We start from the raw sequence: 21,261 nt of genomic DNA, 5'->3' as shown, positions 1-21,261 counted from the left end.
AATTACTTAGAACCCCCAAACATTATATATGGGTTTTTCTTCTAACACTCTAGAGAATAAAATGGCGGTCGTTGCAATACTTCTTTTTGCACCGTATTTGCGCAGCGGTCTTAAAAGCGCACTTTTTTTGGAAAAAAATAACTTTTTTGAATAAAAAAATAAAACAACAGTAAAGTTAGCCCAATTTTTTTTTATATTGTGAAATATAATGTTACGCCAAGTAAATTGATACCCAACATGTCACGCTTGAAAATTGCGCCCGCTCGTGGAATGGCGTCAAACTTTTACCCTCAAAAATCTCCATAGGCGACGTTTAAAAAATTCTACAGGTTGCATATTTTGCGGTACAGAGGAGGTCTAGGGCTAGAATTATTGCTCTCGCCCTACCGGTCGCTGCGATACCTCACATGTGTGGTTTGACCACCATTTTCATATGCGGGCGCTACTCGCGTATGCGTTCGCTTCTGCGCGCGAGCTTGTTGGGACGGGATGGTTTAAAATTTTTTTTTATTTTTATTATTTATTTTACAATATTTTATTTATTTTTACACTGTTTAAAAAAAAAAATGGTGTCACTTGTATTCCTATTACAAGGAATGTAAACATCCCTTGTAATAGAAAAAAGCATGGCAGGACCTCTTAAATATGAGATCTGGGGTCAAAAAGACCTCAGATCTTTTACAGATATTTACACTAAAATGCAATAAAAAAAAAAAAAAAAGTAATTTAAAAAAATGACATTTGAAAAAATGTGCCTTTAAGAGGCGTGGACGGAAGTGACGTTTTGGAAGAGACCCAGGAGAGCCGCTGCTCTCGTACACATCGCTTGATCAAGATGGGGCTCAGGTAAGTATTAGGGGGGCTGGGGGGGCTGCTGTACACAGAAGGTTTATTTACCTTTATGCATAGAATGCACTTTAGGTTGGAAAGGCATGGCCACAACTTTATTTGAAATTTCAACTGCACTTAACCTGTGCCAGTCACAGAACACGCTTGAAGATTAACTTGACCTAGTCTAAAAGGCCTATCTTTACCATTTAAATTCCACCCAAGAGCATAGCCCAATAAAGAAACATTTAATGCTGGCAAGGTCAAACTGCTGAGAAAGCTGTGACAATAAACCTATAAACATAAAAAAATTAAAAAATAGTGCCCCCCGATGAAGATCCATCTTCAATCACGCCGCCCACCGCACCGCTGGCTCAATAAAGAAAAAACGCTCCCTATCCATGAAGGCTGACCGCCTACTGCAGGCTCCACCGTTTGACAGTGGACAATGGATTTACAATGGATTTGAAAATTGATTTACATCGGGGTTTTTTTAAATTTTTAAATAAAGGAATTGTCAAAAACTGTCTCTGTTTTTAGACCCCCACTACCAACAGCCAGGGTTATGGGGATGATGCCCTTGTCCCCAACAGAGCACCCCCTACCCCAAAGCACCCACCCCCCCATGTTGGGGGCATGTGGCCTGATATGGTTCAGGAGGGGGGAGTGCTTGCTCGCCCCCACCTTTCCTTTCCTGACCTGCGGCGTGCATGCTCGGATAAGGGCCTGGTATGGATTTTGGGTGGAATCCATGCCGTTTATGTTTTTAATTTTGGCATGGCATTTATAAGCATCAGTTTTTTTTTATAAATTCAGCTGTTAGCGAGAACCCGCTGACAGCTGATGAGTCATTTATTATTAAGGACGTGGCTGCTGGCTTTCCCGGCCCGCTCCTTAGCAACCAGCTCAATGCCATAAATTACCGCATTCAATAATGCGGTATTTACTGTTAAATCATACAATTACTGCATTCGGTATTTAATGAAAAATTCTTAGTGAATTGCACTTTCAAAACTGATTTACAGCAAGCGTTTTTTTTTTTTTACTGCATTTTTTTGGGCCGTTTTATTGAACTCTTAGTGAATTGACCCTTGTATAACGTATAATATACACTGATTTGGGCTATTTTCACCAAAAAATGTAGCAGAATAAATTTTTGTCTAAATTTTTTAGAAAGATTATTTATTTGCAGCATTTTATAACAGAGATGAAGAAAAACACATCTTCATCCTTTTTTCGTTTATTTAGCAAAAAAATGAAAACACCCAGTGGTGATTAAACAGCACTAAAAGAAAGCTCTATTTGTGTGGGAAAAAAAATGTTTTTTTAAAGAAAACACAGTGGTGTACAGGTATTGCAAGGCATGTACAAAATTGCATTTTGGTACATTCCTTAATTACATACATATTTTTTAGATTTCATGCGATATACACCTGTTAATACAGCAAAACAGACGTAAACCTAGAGCACATTAAAACAAAAGAAGTATACATGAGTTCCCCATCATACAGGGAAGGTGAGGTACAGAAAGCTCCAATGCCCTTCTTGAAGTGATTGACCATTCTTGTAGCAACTAAAAAAATTATAAATGATTTGATTTGGGTACAGTGTTGCATGACCGTGCAATTGTCATTCAAAGTGAGACAGCACTGAAAGCTGAAAATTGGTCTGAGCAAGAAAGGGTGAAAGTGATCAGTATTGAAGTGATTAAAGTAGAACTAAAGCAAAAACATGTTTTTTCATTTTGGATACAATGAGCAAGGTTTATAACCACTGTTTTTGTTGCCATCTGTGTCCTATTGGGGAGGTTTTCCTTCACTTCCTGTCCCATAGCCAGAATAGCAAATGAGAAGAAACCCCTTTAAAGTGAGGTAATCCCTTGTTGTTACCAGGGTCATCAGAACTAGTGTCCCCATTCTTAGATTTCCCCTGTTCTGGTGGCAACCCAAAATTTGTGATTCCCTTCTCTTTTTATTTTATTTTTACCATGATAATGGTGAACAGAACAAATAGAAAGGGTGAATCTCCCTAATGGGGGCACAGGCGGCTCCTCTCTATCCAAAAGTGAAAAAAAAGAGGTTTGCCTTTAGTTAGACTTTAATTTAAAAAAATATCCACGCTTGTTTTTCACAAGAGGTTGTACAGCAGTTGGGGTGTAGCAGGTGCTGACAGCGATTAGGCTATTTTTATGTTTTCTAATGGACTCTGTAAAATGCTGATTGCTCATTTTTAGGATGGTTTACAATTGATTCTGTCAATGTGAAGCACATATTTAAAAGCACATGATTTCTTACATAGCAAATAATTTCCGCATTTAGTAGGACTTTGATGAATCAGCATGAAGACTTGGGCACACCAATGATAGCTAGTTTACAGCCTGCATTACTGCCAGGTATACAGTGTACAAATTATGAATAACTCTTTCCCTTCCAAAGAACCCCTATTTCTTATATACTGTATATCAGTTGGTGTTCATATATTGTGAATTTAGAAACATGTCCAATTTTTTTTTCAAGCAATTTGCTGAATTAGCTAGAACCGGCTCCCCAGTACAGCTAGATAAAACTAGCTGAGGAGCCAATCAGCACCTCAACCTCATACACAACGTACAATGGCCTCAATAGGCACGTTGTTGAAGCTCGCGACTATCACTAATCTGAAGCTAGTAATCGAGTCAGGGAAGTTCAGAACCTCTTTCAGCTTTTATTGCTGCCCGTGTCCCTGTTGAATGGGTCCAATATCAATATTTGTCACTGGAAGAAAAGATGAACAAAGATCCAAATTCTATGGTAGCTATAGAGGGGATATCTTTCAAAGGGGATACCTTTTGTGGTGACAACTGTCAGAGGTGGGATTTACACTAATTTTGTGGAGCTTTCCTTTTACTTTTTGTTGAATCTATGGAGACAGAGCAGTGAAATCTTCCAGACGAGAAGACAGATAGAAGTAAAAACCCTACAGAGGTTCTAATCCTTGCCACACACTTCATAGCCAAGATAAATATGTTGGGCTGGAGTTACACTTTGAGAAGTGATAGTGCATATGATCATGTCTAAAATTAATTTTTCAATTAAAATATTACAAGAATCAATCAGATGTCATGACTTGACATATCTTAAGGCTTACAAGCTTCCCTTAAACCCCAAATTTACAAACAGAACCTCCACCCCTCCCAAATTGACCAGACAACAAGCCTTCTTTCTTTTGGAGTCAAATGACCATAGCAACTTATTTACTGTAAATATAACACAAACCAGTGTGCAGTGCAACCCAGCTGAGCTCAGTACAGTAATGATGCGCTGAGCTTGGTGGATCGCATTGTTTCCAGTTTTTTGAGAACTTTATTGAGATGTTGAAAGACATTTCATTGCTTCTCATCTTGCTGCGCTGATAAAACGTACTGGGCACATAGGCATCAAGGCTTTTTGACTTGTCCATGCGGTAGGACTGCGCTGGAGTAGCCACCCAATGCAGTCCCAAAGGTCTTTGTAAGCACATATCATCTGCAAAAACTCGCTGTATCTACCACAAACCTCCTGTCAAGGCCCCCAACAACTATTACATAGTCTTGGAGTAGTTGTTGGGGGCCTTAACAGGAGGTTTGTGGTAGATACAGCTGAATCGCTACCAGTACATTACCAAGGTAACCTAATTTTGTGAAGGGAAGACAAACAGAAAAAAAGTAGTGCCGCTCTAAGGGTAGTAAATTAGGTAAAAGACAGCTTTAATAGTGTTTAAATATGCACTCACATTATGGTAATAAAAACAGGCATGGAAATAGTTCTCCTGGACATCGTAGGGTCTCATCCAATTATCCGCTGGGCTGTGGTGGGGTCAGACCCCGGCCGCTTCCGGTGGCGTAAGTAGCTCCGAGGTGTGGGATTCCCTCAGCCAGCGCGTCAGCAGGTACGTCGGTGGAAACGTCAGATGTTGGAGAGTGGGGGGTGTGGCTGTAGCACTCGCGTTCGGAGCATGCGTGCTCCTTCATCAGGCGTGCTCCTTCATCAGATGCCTTATGAAGGAGCACGCATGCTATGAACGCGAGCGCTACAGCCATGCCCCCCGCCCCGGACCAGAGTGTTATGGGGTACCTGCTCTATAGTATTGAGGGAAAATCAAGTGTTTGTAAAGGTTCTTTTTTTTTGCTTTTTTTAAATAAAAAAAAACATGTCATACTTACTTGCTCTGTACAATGGTTTTGCAAAGAGCAGCCCCGATCCTTCTATTCTTGGGCCCCCTACCAGCGCTCCTGGTTCCTCCTCTTCTCCGTGTGCCACCAGGAAGCCGCTTCCTATGGTGGCAGAGCTGAGGGCTTAATATCGGGTACAGTGCTACTAAATCAAGATCAAGCTCAGATAAGTATTTGAGGGGGGGGGGGGGGGGGGCTGACAATATAAGTTTTTTTTTTTTTTTTTTTAATCTTAATGCATTCTATGCATTACAGTAAAGAAACATCCGCCTTTTCAACCACTTTAACAAGTTGTAAAGGCTATTAAAGAAAAGTCTAATTTTGTCTCAACTGGAGCGCAGTCAATCAATTTTATATTTTCATTGTCTAAAGATGTCTAAGATGGATAAAATCTGAAAATACTTTTAATTCATTCCTCCCTTAGTGTCACAAGTGATTGCTATATTTTTTTTCTTTTAGAAAATACTTGTTTTCATCCTGTTTTTGCATCTCAGTGATACTGTTCCCCTGCAGCCATTACCTGTCTACCTGTACATACGTATTCTAGCAGTGGCTGCACTTTATTGATTAAAGGCTTCCTAATAGTTACAACAGTGGACCATACCCAGTGAGCATCAGTACAGCTACCAGACAGGAATTAGGACATATAGGATATATATATCCTACCAGTCAGTAGATGTTGCATGCTGAATCACACACATCAAGGCCATTTTAAACTCTATTAAACTTTATACCAGCCTTTTTCAACCAGGGTGCCTTCAGGTTTCTTCAGGGTGCCTTGGCAAAATGCATAAAAACTGCCCAACATTTATATACAAACCAGCAGATGGATCAAGCCTCCCTTTTGGTTACAGAAAGCCACAGGATTGTGCACCATTACAACCTTCCAGCCTATATAACAACCAATGACATTATCGGTTGATAAGGAGGAGACCTCTAAAATATACTTGTTTGCCCCTTCCCTGCACCTATCCATCAGCACTGGGGTCACATTAGCTGAGTGAGGGAGAGAAAATGAGGGGGAAGAAAAACGTTGGAATACTAGTCAGTACCAGTGTGCAAAGGTGTACTTGCTTTGGAAGAATAGATCCCCTCTAAGGTTGGGTGTTCTACTGATAGATGTTGTTACGTTAAATAAAACTATTAGTTACGTATTTTATATTTTTAGAATGGGGTGGCTCAAGATTGTACAGAATTTTAAAGGGTGCCTTGACTAAAAAAAGGTTGAGAAACACTGCTTCATACAGTATACACCCTGTTAATGCTTTACCATATTATTTTGTTTTTGTTTTTCACATTAGCCACAATTAGGTTATTCTCTTTGCCATCCACTATTTCAATACAGTCAACCCATATTGAATCATACAGTTTCAGCCCCAAGTTGCATTTTGTCAGTTGTTTCATTTGATAGAAGCCTTTTATCATACCTTGTTATGTTTTTGCTGGTCCCTTGTCTTGGTATCCAGTATGTGATATGGGCTTTCTGATTCCTTGTTAAGGTAATAAACTAGTCTTGAGGGCAGTGTGATCTCTCTGTGCACTTCATTGCTCTGGTTGTGATTAGGGCTCTCTCGACTGCTGCTGTTTCGTTGAGAAGCCTGCTCTTCTTCTGCAAGTGTACCAGCAGTAGCCGTCGTATCATTGTGGTGCGGAGCTAATGGAAAAAGACAAAAACAAAGGCAGTATTCAGTACCTGTATGTGAATAATATTATGTGCATTAATGCAGTATATCTGTGAATATATTTTATTTAATATAATTAAATAAAACCTGTAATTAAGGAACATGCAGGCTGCCCTTGCTAATCTATTTTTTTCTGAAAATGCTAGTTGCCTGCCTATCGTGCTTCAACACTTTTACTGACCTAGAAGAAAGAATGCTCATCAGATGTTCAGATTTTATTCTGATTTTACTTGCTGCATGTTTGTTTCAAGCCAGGGAGTTATTAAAAACAGAAGGCAAGCATTGCAGCCAGGCAACTAGTATATTTAGAAGGAGGGTAGCCCCTGCATATCTTTCAGGGTTCCAGAACTTGTTCCTGACAGCTATTTTAAAAATTGTTTAATCCAACTATGTTTTCATTTAAAAAGTGTTAAATGCAATTTTAAATACTATTAGAATAATTATCTGAAATATACAGTCAGGTCCATAAATATTGGGACATCAACACAATTCTAATCTTTTTGGCTCTATACACCACCACAATGGATTTGAAATGAAACGAACAAGATGTGCTTTAACTGCAGACTTTCAGCTTTAATTTGAGGGTATTTACATGCAAATCAGGTGAACGGTGTAGGAATTACAACAGTTTGTATATGTGCCTTCCACTTTTTAAGGGACCAAAAGTAATGAGATAATTGGCTTCTCAGCTGTTCCTTGGCCAGGTGTGTGTTATTCCCTCATTATCCCATTTACAAGGAGCAGATAAAAGGTCCAGAGTTAATTTCAAGTGTGCTATTTGCATTTGGAATCTGTTGCTGTCAACTCTCAATATGAGATCCAAAGAGCTGTCACCATTAGTGAAGCAAGCCATCATTAGGCTGAAAAAACAAAACAAATCCATCAGAGAGATAGCAAAAACATTAGGTGTGGCCAAATCAACTGTTAGGAACATCCTTAAAAAGAAAGAATGCACCGGTGAGCTCAGCAACACCAAAAGACCCGGAAGACCACGGAAAACAACTGTGGTGGATGACCGAAGAATTCTTTCCCTGGTGAAGAAAACACCCTTCACAACAGTTGGCCAGATCAAGAACATTCTCCAGGAGGTAAGTGTATTTGTGTCAAAGTCAACAATCAAGAGAAGACTTCACCAGAGTGAATACAGAGGGTTCACCACAAGATGTAAACCATTGGTGAGCCTCAAAAACAGGAAGGCCAGATTAGAGTTTGCCAAACAACATCTAAAAAAGCCTTCACAGTTCTGGAACAACATCCTGTGGACAGATGAGAACAAGACCAACTTGTACCAGAGTCATGGGAAGAGAAGAGTATGGAGAAGGAAAGGAGCATCACCAGGGATGAAACCCAGCGTTTGGAGCAATGTCCCTCTGTCCCTCATTCCTCCTCATTTGTCCCTCATTTTAGTCAGATCTATATAGATTTATCTATCAAAAAGTGTTTTCCAGCACTAAACCTTTTATCTGATTTCTAAATTGCTGCATTTTTAAATTCCAAGAGCCAATATTAAAGAATAGTAGTGGTAAAAAAAATCAATTGTGGGTTTCTCCTTTAAGGGGGCATGGCCAGGGGTGTGTCCTATGCCTGCATACTTTTGCTGATAGGAGTCCCTCATTCCCATCTCAAAAAGTTGGGAGGTATGCATACACCTAAAACACCAGAAGTATGGCTGAAATATGAATCCACATGAATATGCCCCCCAAGAAGTTTTTTATTAAAGCAGCTCTGGCTGCAATATTCACTTTCAAACAGGAGCTGTCACAAGATGTCTTCAACCACCCAGATCAAATGACACCCAGCAACCCTAAAGACTGAGAGAAGACTGAGAAAAGTCCATGGCCTTATGTTGATACCACCTGAGCATGACACCTTGCAGTGAATTGATACACAGAACAGTGTGTATGCGGATGTCATTACGTCATTGCTGCTCTCTGCATCACCCAGAACTGCCCATATAATAAAGTATGGTGACTATTACATTGGGATATATTTATAAAGCAGTGAATTTAATATTCACCAAACATTCATTGTAGGTGCTTTTTCCTGGTTACATCTGGTGAAGGATTTGCCTGCAGTGAATGTTTGGTGAATCTCACTTTCACTGTTCAATAAATATGCCCCAAAACTTGGAGTACTTTTTAAAAAAAAAGTTGGGCTAATGGCAAAAAAGATTTAACTGAACCTAATATGAAGATAAATTCAGGCAGGAAAATAATACATACTGTAATGGAAATTTGTAAATTGTGTATATAATTGTATTCTATTTTGTATGTATTGCACACTGCCCTCACTGTGCACACGGCACTAATAATGTTTTCAGTACATGTTTGCATTCTTTCGAGTCCTGATTAGAATTAGGGCCCTTTCACGCTGGGGCGGGGGCGGCTTTGGCGGTAAAGCGCCGCTATTGTAAGCGGCGCTTTACCGTCGGTATTCGGCCGCTAGCGGGGGGGTTTTACCCCCCGCTAGCAGCCGAGAAAGGGTTAGAAACCACCATAAAGCGCCTCTGCAGAGGCGCTTTGCCGGCGGTATAGCCGCGCCGTCCCACTGATTTCAATGGGCAGGAGCGGTAAAGGAGGTATACACTCCGCTCCTTCACCGCTCCGAAAATGCTGCTAGCAGGACTTTTTTTCCCGTCCTGCTAGCGCACAGCTCCAGTGTGAAAGCCCTCTGGGCTTTCACACTGGAATCAAAGCAGCGGCACTTTCGGGTCGGTTTGCAGGCGCTATTATTAGCGCAATAGCGCCTGCAAACTGCTCCAGTGTGAAAGGACCCTTAGTCTGCCTATGTTACACCCCTTGATACCATAAACGTACAATTGTAATATAAATGTGATATCTACGTAATTATGTGTATAAAAACCTTCAATTGCGTTATAATAAAGCAGAACAGTTATTTGGAAAGATTCTGAGCGTATCTTTTGTGTCTGTTCCCTACTTAAGTAGTTATTATTAATTTAGAATCACTAATCAATATGAGGATAGGAGTTGCCTATCTATAAAATGTCCAGGTCAGGTGGCGAGACAGCCAGGAGGGGTTTTGCAGGTGACCCTGAGAATCCGAAACAAGGAGACGATCCGGGAATTTCTGATAATCAGCCGGCTGAGGTAAGCCTTTTGCTTACATTTGAGTTATCAGACTTCCTTGATAGTTAAGGCATTTTCGGGACAAAGGGTACCTATTTTACTCCCCTTAATCGAACGGTATTGATTGGTGGTTATATGTTATGTTGTCAATGTCTTATGTCCATAGGAGTGTTATAGATAAGAAAGGGAAGAATAGTGCTGTTCACAAGTATATGTAGTACATCTGCTAGATAAAGTAGTTTAGAGGCAAGAGGGTATAGGCACACGTAGAGAAGACTGGCCAGTCATTATGGGCATTAAATTAAGGGAATGAAGGGTAAGAGACCCTCAAAAATGCCCAACAAGAGAGGAGCGCTATATATGAACCAAAGGTGCGGTTCTGCCCATACTGAGCCTCTAGATTAATGGTTAAAGTGGACAGGGATCCTCAATGGGTAACTGGGTTACCACCAATGTCCACAGGGACTAAAAATCATGCAGAGTAAACAGCTAGAGAAACAGCTATATATGTGAGTAGGATGGATCAAGGGTGACAATTAACACTAGACAGAAAGGGACATTTTCATGTTAAGTTGCGGGATGAATTTGGAGTCAGGCACTACAACTAGTAAAGTCATAACAGAGAAATGAGAGGTAAAACAGAATACTTTATATGTTGTCAGAGAGGGAAGATGGGGTGAGCACTATGGCTGCTCGTCTGATCATAGAAGGCACAGTATGTGAAGTATGGTATTACAATACATGGGATGCAAAGGATATCAGAACAAAATAAAGAAAGCAGAAGTTAAGCAGGGAAATAAAAAGAGTTAAAATAAAGTGAGAGAATGATATGCATGTGTTGTGTACAAATGGGAAAAATGTAAGCGATTTTAAAGAGATATTTGTGTATGTGTGTGAATGCTGGAACCTTTAGTTCTATCGCTTGTGTGTGTCATGTATGCAGATGTGACCCCCTCCTTTGTGCTCTCATGAAAGAATTTAGCTGGAATGAGAGATCAGTGATAAGCTGGAAGGACACCATGCCAATTTTCAGTTTTTTAGACATTTATAACAAAATGTGCCGGGTTAATGAATCTAATGATAAACAATGTGATCACAATTATTTTTGAATCTGTTTTCCAAACATGGTAAAACGAAGGTTACATTTTGGTTACAAGGTTACATTTAGGTTACAAATTGAATATCCTTTGATAGTGTAAACAGTGCATTTACAAAAGGGAAATTAAGTAAAATTAAGTAAAATGTCCTAATTTAAGGAAATATATCTCTGAATATATATTAGAATTAGGGTGTGATATTGAAATTATCATTTGAGTATTAATTTCTAATATGAGTTTAAGAATTTTATTAATAATATAGATATATTATAACTGGTTTAGACAACCTTTGGTTGGAAATGAAATCCAGGTTATTGGGGAAATTTGTAAAATGGATTTTAGTTTAGATTATGATAACAATTTTGTCATTTTGTAATAAACCCTTATTGAGAGGAAAAAAAGATTAAGATGAGGTTGTTAATTAAAATACAGCTGCCATAATATTTAACAAAGCCAAGATGTATCCCGCATAAGAAGTTTTTCTACAAAAATGAAATCTAAAGGGCTGATAATAACTTGATGTGCGGTCCATGATGTGAGAGTAATAATAAATAAAATTTAAATATAGCAGACCCATCACATCAAGTCCACACACCCTGTTAGGATAGATAGCACCTGCAGCCAATTGTATTGTTTTTGATGTGGCTGAGAGCTTTCTGTTCTGTCATATACAGATTGTTGGTCCTTTTGTTTTTATTTATTTTTATTTTTGAAATCCAAAGCAGAATGTGTGGATTGTGAAATGATGTGCCCCTTTTCCTTGTAAGTGCTGTGGTATAAGCACAAGAATGCTTTGGATTTATGGACATCTCTGCATGACCGCAGGGTATTATTATCATTTATTATGTTATGACATCAAAAAAATAATGTCAAATGGAAACTAAGGATTTGTGTTATCTAGTTAAGAATTTATAATATTGCCAGGAAAAAGGTTGTCTTTTTGAAACATGAAACTGAAGTTCTTACACAAACAGCAAGATAGAAAACAAGCCATTGTGGGGGAGATGGGCGGAGCCTAGCGGAGCAGACATGCATTGTTAGAGCTCCGCACCGCTGAGGAGAGAAGAGAAGGACAAAGCGGAGCCTGCAGGCTCAAAAGGTATCCATTTGAACCTTTTTGCCCCAGGGAACAAACTGTGAAAGTTTGGGCAGGAAATATGGTACTGGGAGGAAACCGTGGCAGAAATAAAAATCACCTCACAAAGAGCTCACAGGCACTCACTGCAACTAAAGCAGCTCCAGTCACCTCACAAGATACAGCATCAGGGCGCTCTCACAGACAGAAAATGTCACAGCAAGACTCTCCATTTGAGTTAGATACAGAACAAATCCTCTCACAAACTTCTCCACAAGCCTCCTCAGCATCCCCAGTAATATTATTACAATTTGAAAAGATGCTTCATAAGGCTTTAAAACAAACCTCAGACCAAATAACAAAAAGCCTAACCAAAGAAATAAGAGAGCTGGGAAACCGCACCGCAACCTTAGAAATAAAAATGGATGAAATTGAAATTACAATCCAAGTAAATATAACAGAATTGGAACAATTAAAAGAAGAGAATTTAATACTTCAAACTAAGCTCGAAGATTACGAAAATAGAGCCAGACGTTCAAACTTGCGCATAAGGGGAATACCTGAAACTGTGACAGACCTGCAATCTACTATTACTGCTCTATTACAAGAACTAAAGCCAGATATCCCTATTGAACGTTTAGAACTGGACAGAGTACACAGAGCCCTCACAGCCAAAAAGAAAGATGGACCCCTACGTGATATAATCACAAAATTTCATTATTACAGAACGAAAGAACAAATACTAATTGCTGCAAGAGAAAAAAAGGAACTTAATTTTCAAGGACACAATTATCAAATTTTTGCTGACCTATCCCAACTTACTATTACTAAAAGACGATCCATGAAACCCCAACTAATGGAACTGCAACGCCACAACATTATGTATCAATGGGGCTTCCCCTTTTCAGTCAGATTTAACTACCAAGGTACAATTTACAGAAGCAGATCAGCAGATGAACTACAACAAACCCTTTTAAAATTAAATCTGACAGAACCCACAAGCAGCAACTCTCCCACACGCAGAAGAATGGCATCATCTTCACCTTCAGGCAGCACTCAGAAAATTTCAGAACAAAATGGGAATCATCATTCTCACAAAAGAGGCCGTTATGCCACATCATCCATGGACCAAGAAGATTCAATGGACTGACATCCTAATTCCTGATATCTCTTCATTTATTATACTAAGAGATGGTTCTCTATAAAAAACCTGTATTTATAACTGAATGTAACTGCATTCTGATAGTCACACACTGTGTGGGATCATGCTACATTCCAGTTATTTTTCTTATTACTTCTGATTCATATAGCCTTAGAATATATAAGTGAAATAAGGAAATTCTTGTTCAGTTATATATTATCAGGTAATAACAATAGATTTATTACTTTTTAGGACAAATATGTTCAATAATCCAGAAGTAATGGAAGCTTTTTCTTTCTTTTCTTAAAACAAATATATTATTACCTAACTAGTTCCTAGAATTATGTTTTTGTTTATTCTAATCTGAAGCAATACAACCTCAATTTTATGAGTTAACATATCTAAACAGTTACATATGAATAAAATATGTAATTGTTTACTCTAAAAGGGTTAAAATCCCAAAATAATTCAAACTATCTTCATCAATACCAAAGTTATTAACAGTACCTTTCTAACTGAATTATTTAGCCTAGGGCAAGACTAACCATATACAACCACCCTGGAATAAATAATTTCAACAAAAACTATATTCTGCACTCCAATTAATGAAACATCATTTTGATGTCTTTTGACGTAGCACTTCTCTCCTGTAAGCGGAAGATCCGTGTACCCCCATTAGCCCTCCTCATTCTCCCAACCATATTATGTGGGAGTGTGACGAAGGCACTTATTCCCCTGAGAGAGATATTTATTCTCTTTCACGGGTAAATTGTGATTACTTGCAAAAAATAATTTATACAATGTATCATCTAATCTCATATGTTTTTTGTTTACTCTTTACTCCAGAATTCACTGGTTTCTTTTCTATCTATTCATCTCTTCAGTCCACACAGGTTGATCTGCGCAGTCAGCTCTGCATAACAAAAAGTAAGTCAAAACTATTTGATCTGTTGCCATGGCACCACTGAATATACGTTCCCTGAATGTTCAGGGAATAAATGTCCCTCAAAAAAGGACCAAAGCCTTCCGTACTTTCCATAACAAGAAGGCTCACATAGTATGCCTCCAAGAAACACACTTCACCAAAGATTCTACTCCAAAATATATTTCTCCTTTTTATCAACAAATTTACACGGCTTCTGCCTGTACCAAGCAAAGGGGAACTCTAATTGCATTTCACCGATCCACACCATTCACCTTATCATCAGAAATTAAAGACCCAGAAGGTAGATACCTGATACTCATGGGTTATATAATGGATACAGCAATCACGGTGATTTCCTACTACGCTCCTAACAAACAACCTACACCATTCCTCTCACATATATTACAAGTGATTAATACACACAAAATAGGAACAGTGATAATGTGTGGGGATTCGAACCAGGTCCTCCTCCCATTTCTAGATAAATCACCTTTTACACCATCCAAAATAACCTCTAGATTACCTTTTTCTCAACTTCTTTCCAAATACAATCTGGTAGATTCGTGGAGAGAAAGTAACCCAATGAAAAAGAAATTCACTTATTTCTCGCACCCTCATCAAACCTTCACCAGAATAGATCATATTTTTCTAACAATAGGAATGATACCAGAAATTATTGCATCAGATATAATTCCGATTCCGTGGTCTGACCATAATGCAGTATACACTACTATAGCCTCAGCCATACCAAAAGCGCATGACCCAACGTGGTACTTACCGGACATAATGCTCAAACACCCACTACATCAGATGGCCATTGAACAAGCTTTAAAGGAATACATATCAATTAATAATACAACATCTCCCCAATAACACTGTGGGAAGCTCATAAGCCTGTCTTGCGTGGTACAATACAAAGACAAATGGCACTATTTAAACGGGAACGCAAAAATCTAGCAAAAAAACTAGAACTCAATTTTAATGCAGCCTACATATCATTTCAAGATAATCCATCACAGAGTACAAAATCTCATCTGGAAAAATCTAGATTGGAATACGATCTATTTCTCACTGAGTCAGTTGATAAATCCCTAAAACGCTCCAAACACAATTTCTACATGAATACAAACAAACCAGGTACATATTTGGCTCGGGCATTAAATTCAACTAACAAATCTTTCAAACCAATACGTTTGAAATTATCAAAAAATGTTTACACTTGTAATCCAGTTAAAATAGTCCATAAATTTCACTCACATCTCGCAACTTTATACAAGACAAACAATGAATTTAATCCTACAGAGGCTGAATCCTTCTTCTCAAAAATAACCTTACCTGAGTTATCTCAGAATCAAAAAAGCAGTTTGGATGAGCCTATAACTATAGATGAAGTTGCTAACGCCATAAAAGACCTAAAACTTAACAAAAGACCAGGCCCAGACGGCTACTCGGCTTTATACTATAAAACATTCTCAGAAATACTCTCTCCCATTCTCACTGAAACTTTTAACAAACTTCTAGATGGACATTCTTTTCGGCAAGAAACACTAATGGCAATTGTTTGTATGATCCCAAAACCTCTTTCTGATGATACTTCCTGTGTGAATTATCGGCCTATCTCTCTGTTAAACCTCAATATTAAATTATTAGCAAAAATAATAGCAAAACGCCTCAATAGCATTATAGGAAAATTAATACATAGAGATCAAGTAGGCTTCATGCCAAATAGACAGGCAGGCGATAATATACGCAGGGCAGTGTTATTGGCACATATTGCTAAAAAACGGAAAATCCCTTTATGTTTTCTATCTCTCGATATTAAGAGGGCATTTGACACAGTATCCTGGCAATATATGCAATATTCATTACAAAAATGGGGTTTTGGACCCCACTTTTTAACATGGATCAAAGCATTATATAATAAACCCAAAGCCTATATAAAATATGCTGGATACAAATCTGAAGCCTTTAATATCGAAAGAGGTACCCGACAGGGTTGCCCATTATCTCCCTTATTTGCCCTTATACTCGAACCCATGGCCCAATACATCAGAACAAACCAAACTATAACTGGCATTGAAGTAGGAGGTATTACACACAAATTATATATATTTGCAGACGATATATTACTTTTTCTATCATCACCACAGGTCTCTGGTCCTAACTTAATACCAGCTCTTGATGGATTTGCAGCCCTATCCGGCCTTATGATTAATCCTAAGAAATGCCTAGTGCTTAATATTTCACTCACAAACATGGAATTGATCCCGGCTGGGGCTGCACTCCCATTCACATGGGCAGAAAAATCAATCCCATATCTTGGAATTCATTTAACAGCATCTCATTCTGACTTATTCTCAACCAGTTATCCTCCTGTATTAAGACAGATCACAAATCTAATAAAACAATGGTCGCAACTTCCTTTATCCTGGATAGGGAAGATTAATGCAATCAAAATGACTATTCTACCCAAATTGCTTTATCTATTCAGGGTCCTCCCTATTCCAATTCCTTCCTATTTTTTGAGAATAGTACAAAAAAGAGCAACTTCATTTATATGGGGCTCTTCTAAACCACGTATACCTATACACACACTACATCTTCCCAAAAATAAAGGAGGCCTGGGATACCCTAATTTTACTAACTACTACAGAGCAGCACATTTGGCCAGTCTGTCCAAATACCATGCAAAACAGGAAATCCCATTATGGGTATTTATAGAGGCTTCAGAAAATGACCCTCTATTAATATCAAATTTATTATGGCTTGATCCTAAAGACCGCTTTAAAATTCATAATCCCATAACTAAACACTTCTTATCTCTCTGGGATAAACTAAAAACCAAATATCAGTTACAATCTCCACACAATCCTCTCCTTTCTTTTATCAGAAATCCGGCCTTTTATCCGGCATGGATCTACCCAAATTCTTTTAAAGCTTGGACAACATCAGGCATTCAGACACTAAATGACTTCATAGCATCTAAATCATTCCTTTCATTCCCATCGCTTAGAGAAAAATATGATCTACCAAACCCTGAGATATTTAGAAATCTCCAAATCAAAAATTTCTATACACCATTCCTAAAGGGGGATACACCATTATCCCAATTATCCATTTTCGAATCAATCTGTACAAAAGATCCATTTGCTAAAGGTACAATTTCATCACTTTATAATCAATTATATGGAGTAGCAAATCTTAATAGACCCTCTTACGTTCAGAGGTGGGAGGAGGACCTGGGACAAACTTTAGAAGACACAGACTGGTCTAACATATGGCTGACATCTAAGTCATCTTCACCCAACATCTTAGCACTGGAGACAAATTATAAAGTCCTAACTCGCTGGTACCTTGTACCCGCTAGAGTGGCAAAATATTTACCTAATACCTCAGCTCTTTGTTTTCGAGGATGCCCAGAAATAGGCACATATTTACACATATGGTGGACGTGCCCAGTAATCCAAACCTTCTGGAAGGAAGTCTTCGTGATTGCATCTAAAATATTTAAAAAAATAATACAACCAGATCCATATTTAACTTTACTTAATCTAAAACCGGAATGGTTAACACTCTCTCAATTCAAACTTATGATCCAACTAATAACGGCTGCAAAACAAACAGTGGCCAAGGCATGGAAATCTCCTACATTGGTACTAGCAGAAACAATTCACAGAATGAATAATACAATGTCCCATGCTAAGATGGTAGCCATCGATCAAAATCAAATTCCAAAATTTGAAAAACTTTGGCATCCTTGGATAAAACAACAGTTCCTGTCAAACTTGAATGACTCTGTCCTGTTGCCATGGTAACAGATTAAATGACTTACAGAGACACCCATTCTAAGGCTTCAAAGAGAACTAAAAAGAATAATAAACTGACGAGCGGGACAACCTTGTGGACCATACCTCTACCTTTCAACCCTTTTTCTTCTTTCTCTTTCCTTTTCTCCACCTTACGATTAAAGCTCATTATCAGAATTTATTTGACCTATATACACTCTACTTGTAAACAATATGTATAGTAGGTATAAATCATTTAAATACCTACAAAAGTAACTAAGGAAATGATATATATCTTTAATTTAGGTTTACGTGAACCCAATGTTTAATATTTGAAATTTCATGATATTTACCTATATAAACCCTACTGTAAAACAATGAGCTTACTTTATAGATCCTTGTAAACTTACTTTATGTATCTTTATAACATTGTATACTCAATAAACTTCTTTTGACAAGGAAAACAAGCCATTGTAATATATTTATGCAAGCTGGGCACAGTAATGAAGGGTTCACCCCGATATATCAGAGCTGTAGCTTTATGCAAAGGTACTATTAGATAAAGTTACAGACATTATTTTTGTCAAATAATAAATTTTTAATGGTCCCACATCTGCGCAGCAAATATACAGCTAACTAAATGTTTCTCTAATGAAAGGTTCAAAATATGAATTTGTTTTGTTTGTTTATTTACAAATCTAACAATGAAAAATGCGTACATTTTAATTCAGCCACCTTATTGCCTCTATTGGAGGAGGCTGGAGAAAAAGGAAGCCACATGTGTTAAATTGATCACGTAGGAATCAGCTGCTGTAAACCCAGTGCTGGACACACTCCCTGAAGACCAAGATATTTAATTTTTTGTAGATTTGATCCCGGTTTTATACTGAGGATGGCAATACCCATACTGAGTATGCCATTTATCACCCAGAAGGATAATCTGTATTTAGAGTCATTGGATCCTTTTTTCCCAGCTCAAGAAGCAGAGCTCCATGTTTTAGCAAAGCCTGTGAGCTATAAAAAGAGTGTATATTTATATAGATAGTCGAGATATAGAGAGCTTTTGGTTCCATTTGAAGGGCCAGAAGTTTGTTTTTACTTCGGCAGATAAACCAATCAAGCATGCCAAGTTAATTTGATTGGCTGTTTTCAGCCTTCCAGCTTCTTGCTGAGGTACCCATATTAACATTAAAACTCACACATGGAAGCAGACCAGACGACTAAGGATGCTGCATTACAGCTTGCTGGGTCTGTGCAACTCACAGATTCCACCCTAGTTCTGGCTTAGTCTAGCTGGGATTAATAATTCAACTTTAAGGACCCCAGAACGAGAACAAATGGTCCACAGGGGGCAACTTCTTATGAAACAGGACTTTGGAAAAGGTGGTCATTTATATCTGCCAGCCACTCTTTTCCCTCTAGCTTGACACATGGACCGTGTCATCAGTCACAAGCAGTTATGGCTGCCTTAGTAAATGAGCATGGGATAGAGCCAGGGTTCTCCACAGTTGTTTTTTTTTATAACATACCACTTCTTGTTTTACCTGTTACCAAAAGCTGAACATCCCTTCCAGAGATTACAAAAAGATAAATCCAGATGCTCAAGTCAGGATCTTACGAGTATGCATTTTATCTGTATGGACATGTTTTCTGGATGTCCAGTGGCAAATGTTACTGCAAAGGCCACAGTAAAAAGTGTTATCAGAAGTAGTTTGTAAGTACAGAGTGCAGTATCTACAGAGAGTAACAGAGGGAATCATTTTTATATGATAGTCCGTACTAGAAGTTTTGAGGTTTTATTTTTACACTCCCTACTGTCTACAATGTAGCAGAAAAAGTAGAGTAAGAAACTAGAATTCTTTTGCCTGAATGTTTTCTTATAATTTATCAAGCCCCTAAGGGCATGTTGGACTCTCTCCCTATGGAATTTTGTTTGGGAGTGTGTTACTCACTTGCTTATATTTTGTCTCAGCAGCTGAAATCCACCATTCGGATCTCACAGAGAAAGTTGCTGATCTTTTAAGGTTTTTGACATACTCATTTATGTATTTTCTCCCCAATTCCAGAAAATAAAAGTTTGGAAGGATCTAAAACTAAAGCCAGGTGACTTGTGGATTGTTAAGAGACATTTATATATAAGGAAATGTTTGGAGACTCAATACAGCATCTATTTCATGTACAGTTGTGCAAAACTTGAAGGAAAAGTCACCTGGATCCACACCAGAGACTGCAAAAATGACTAAATTAAATAAATCTCTGTGTTTGATTTGTTTCCCTCTTGTGATCACAGTCTAGGGTACTTTTTGATTCAATTACTTTAATTGTAAGGGATAGATATATATAATGTGATTTGAAAAGTAGTTCAGCCATGTTGAAGCCATATTTGTCTTTTGTACGTCTTCCATTTTTTGTAGAATTGTCTGTGTTTACATATGCTCATAAGTCAGCATACCAACAATTAAGCTAGAAGGCCATTTTGGCCACAGGAGTGTACAGCCAGTTTTGTAATGAAAAAGCTGCTCGGCTATTATTTTCTCCACAATGGAGTTTTTGGCTCTTTGGCCAGGACTACCTCCACCTAAGCGTGTGGAGGTTCCACGTTAAAGGTGATAGCAGGTATGGTTAGTGATCAAAATATTGATCAAAAGAGAGGAGACTATAATGGAAATTTGTAAGTTCTGTATATAATTGTATTCTTTTTTTGTATGTATTACACACTGCCTCACTGTGCACTAATAATGTTTTCAGTAAATGTTTGTATTCTTTCGAGTCCTGATTAGAATTACCAGTCTGCCTATGTTACGCCCCTTGTTACCCAAACGTACAATTGTAATATTAATGTGATACCTACGTAATCATGTATATAAAAACCTTCAATTGCGTCATAATAAAGCAGAACAGTTATTTGGAAAGATGCTGTATCTTTTGTGTATGTTCCCTACTACAGTAGTTATTATTCATTTGGAACAACTAATCAATATGAGGATAGGAGTTGCCTATCTATAAAATGTCCAATTCACTTACCTTGAAAGATCTAACGTGGTGAATCATACACCACAATTTAAATATGTTCCTTTGAGTGTTTTAATGGTCACATTGGTGTAGCATTATCTGCCACATGCCCTCAACAAAGGACATTCATTTGGGACCATTCTAAGCCATCATGGCAGAAAATGCCAGAATAGAAACTCCAAACCTCATCACTAGTCTTTATTTTACCCCCCAGAAGGAGGTGACCATCTACCTGTATCCAAAGTAATACGGAGTTAGCATTGGAAAACAAATATTTTGGTTATACGTAGATCCTTGTTTTTTAAATATCTTGGTGACTGTTAAATCTCCTTACATAAGTCCTGACTGTTCCTGTCATCCAGAGTTTTTTTGGGTGCCCTGCCAACCTTTGAGTGTGCCAGACTCTCCTATGGCATTATGCATGTTAAAAAAAATAATTTT

At 38.1% G+C, this 21,261-nt stretch overlaps 1 protein-coding gene across 5 annotated transcripts in view; it reads right to left on the bottom strand.

The window, feature by feature from the left end:
• The window catches only part of ADAM23 (ADAM metallopeptidase domain 23), a 339,892-nt gene that overhangs the window by 272,853 nt on the left and 45,778 nt on the right, over positions 1 to 21,261 (bottom strand). For all 5 annotated transcript variants that reach the window (XM_073633382.1, XM_073633385.1, XM_073633383.1 and 2 more), the window contains exon 2: positions 6,445 to 6,671. In XM_073633382.1, coding sequence (XP_073489483.1) covers positions 6,445 to 6,671 — 227 coding nt within the window. The remainder of the gene's footprint in view (positions 1 to 6,444; positions 6,672 to 21,261) is intronic.

Source organism: Aquarana catesbeiana, linkage group LG06, assembly GCF_042186555.1.
Source record: "Aquarana catesbeiana isolate 2022-GZ linkage group LG06, ASM4218655v1, whole genome shotgun sequence".
Classification (NCBI taxonomy): domain Eukaryota; kingdom Metazoa; phylum Chordata; class Amphibia; order Anura; family Ranidae; genus Aquarana; species Aquarana catesbeiana.
Note: the sequence above shows the minus strand (reverse complement) of the source record. Positions and strands in the feature narration are given on the sequence as shown.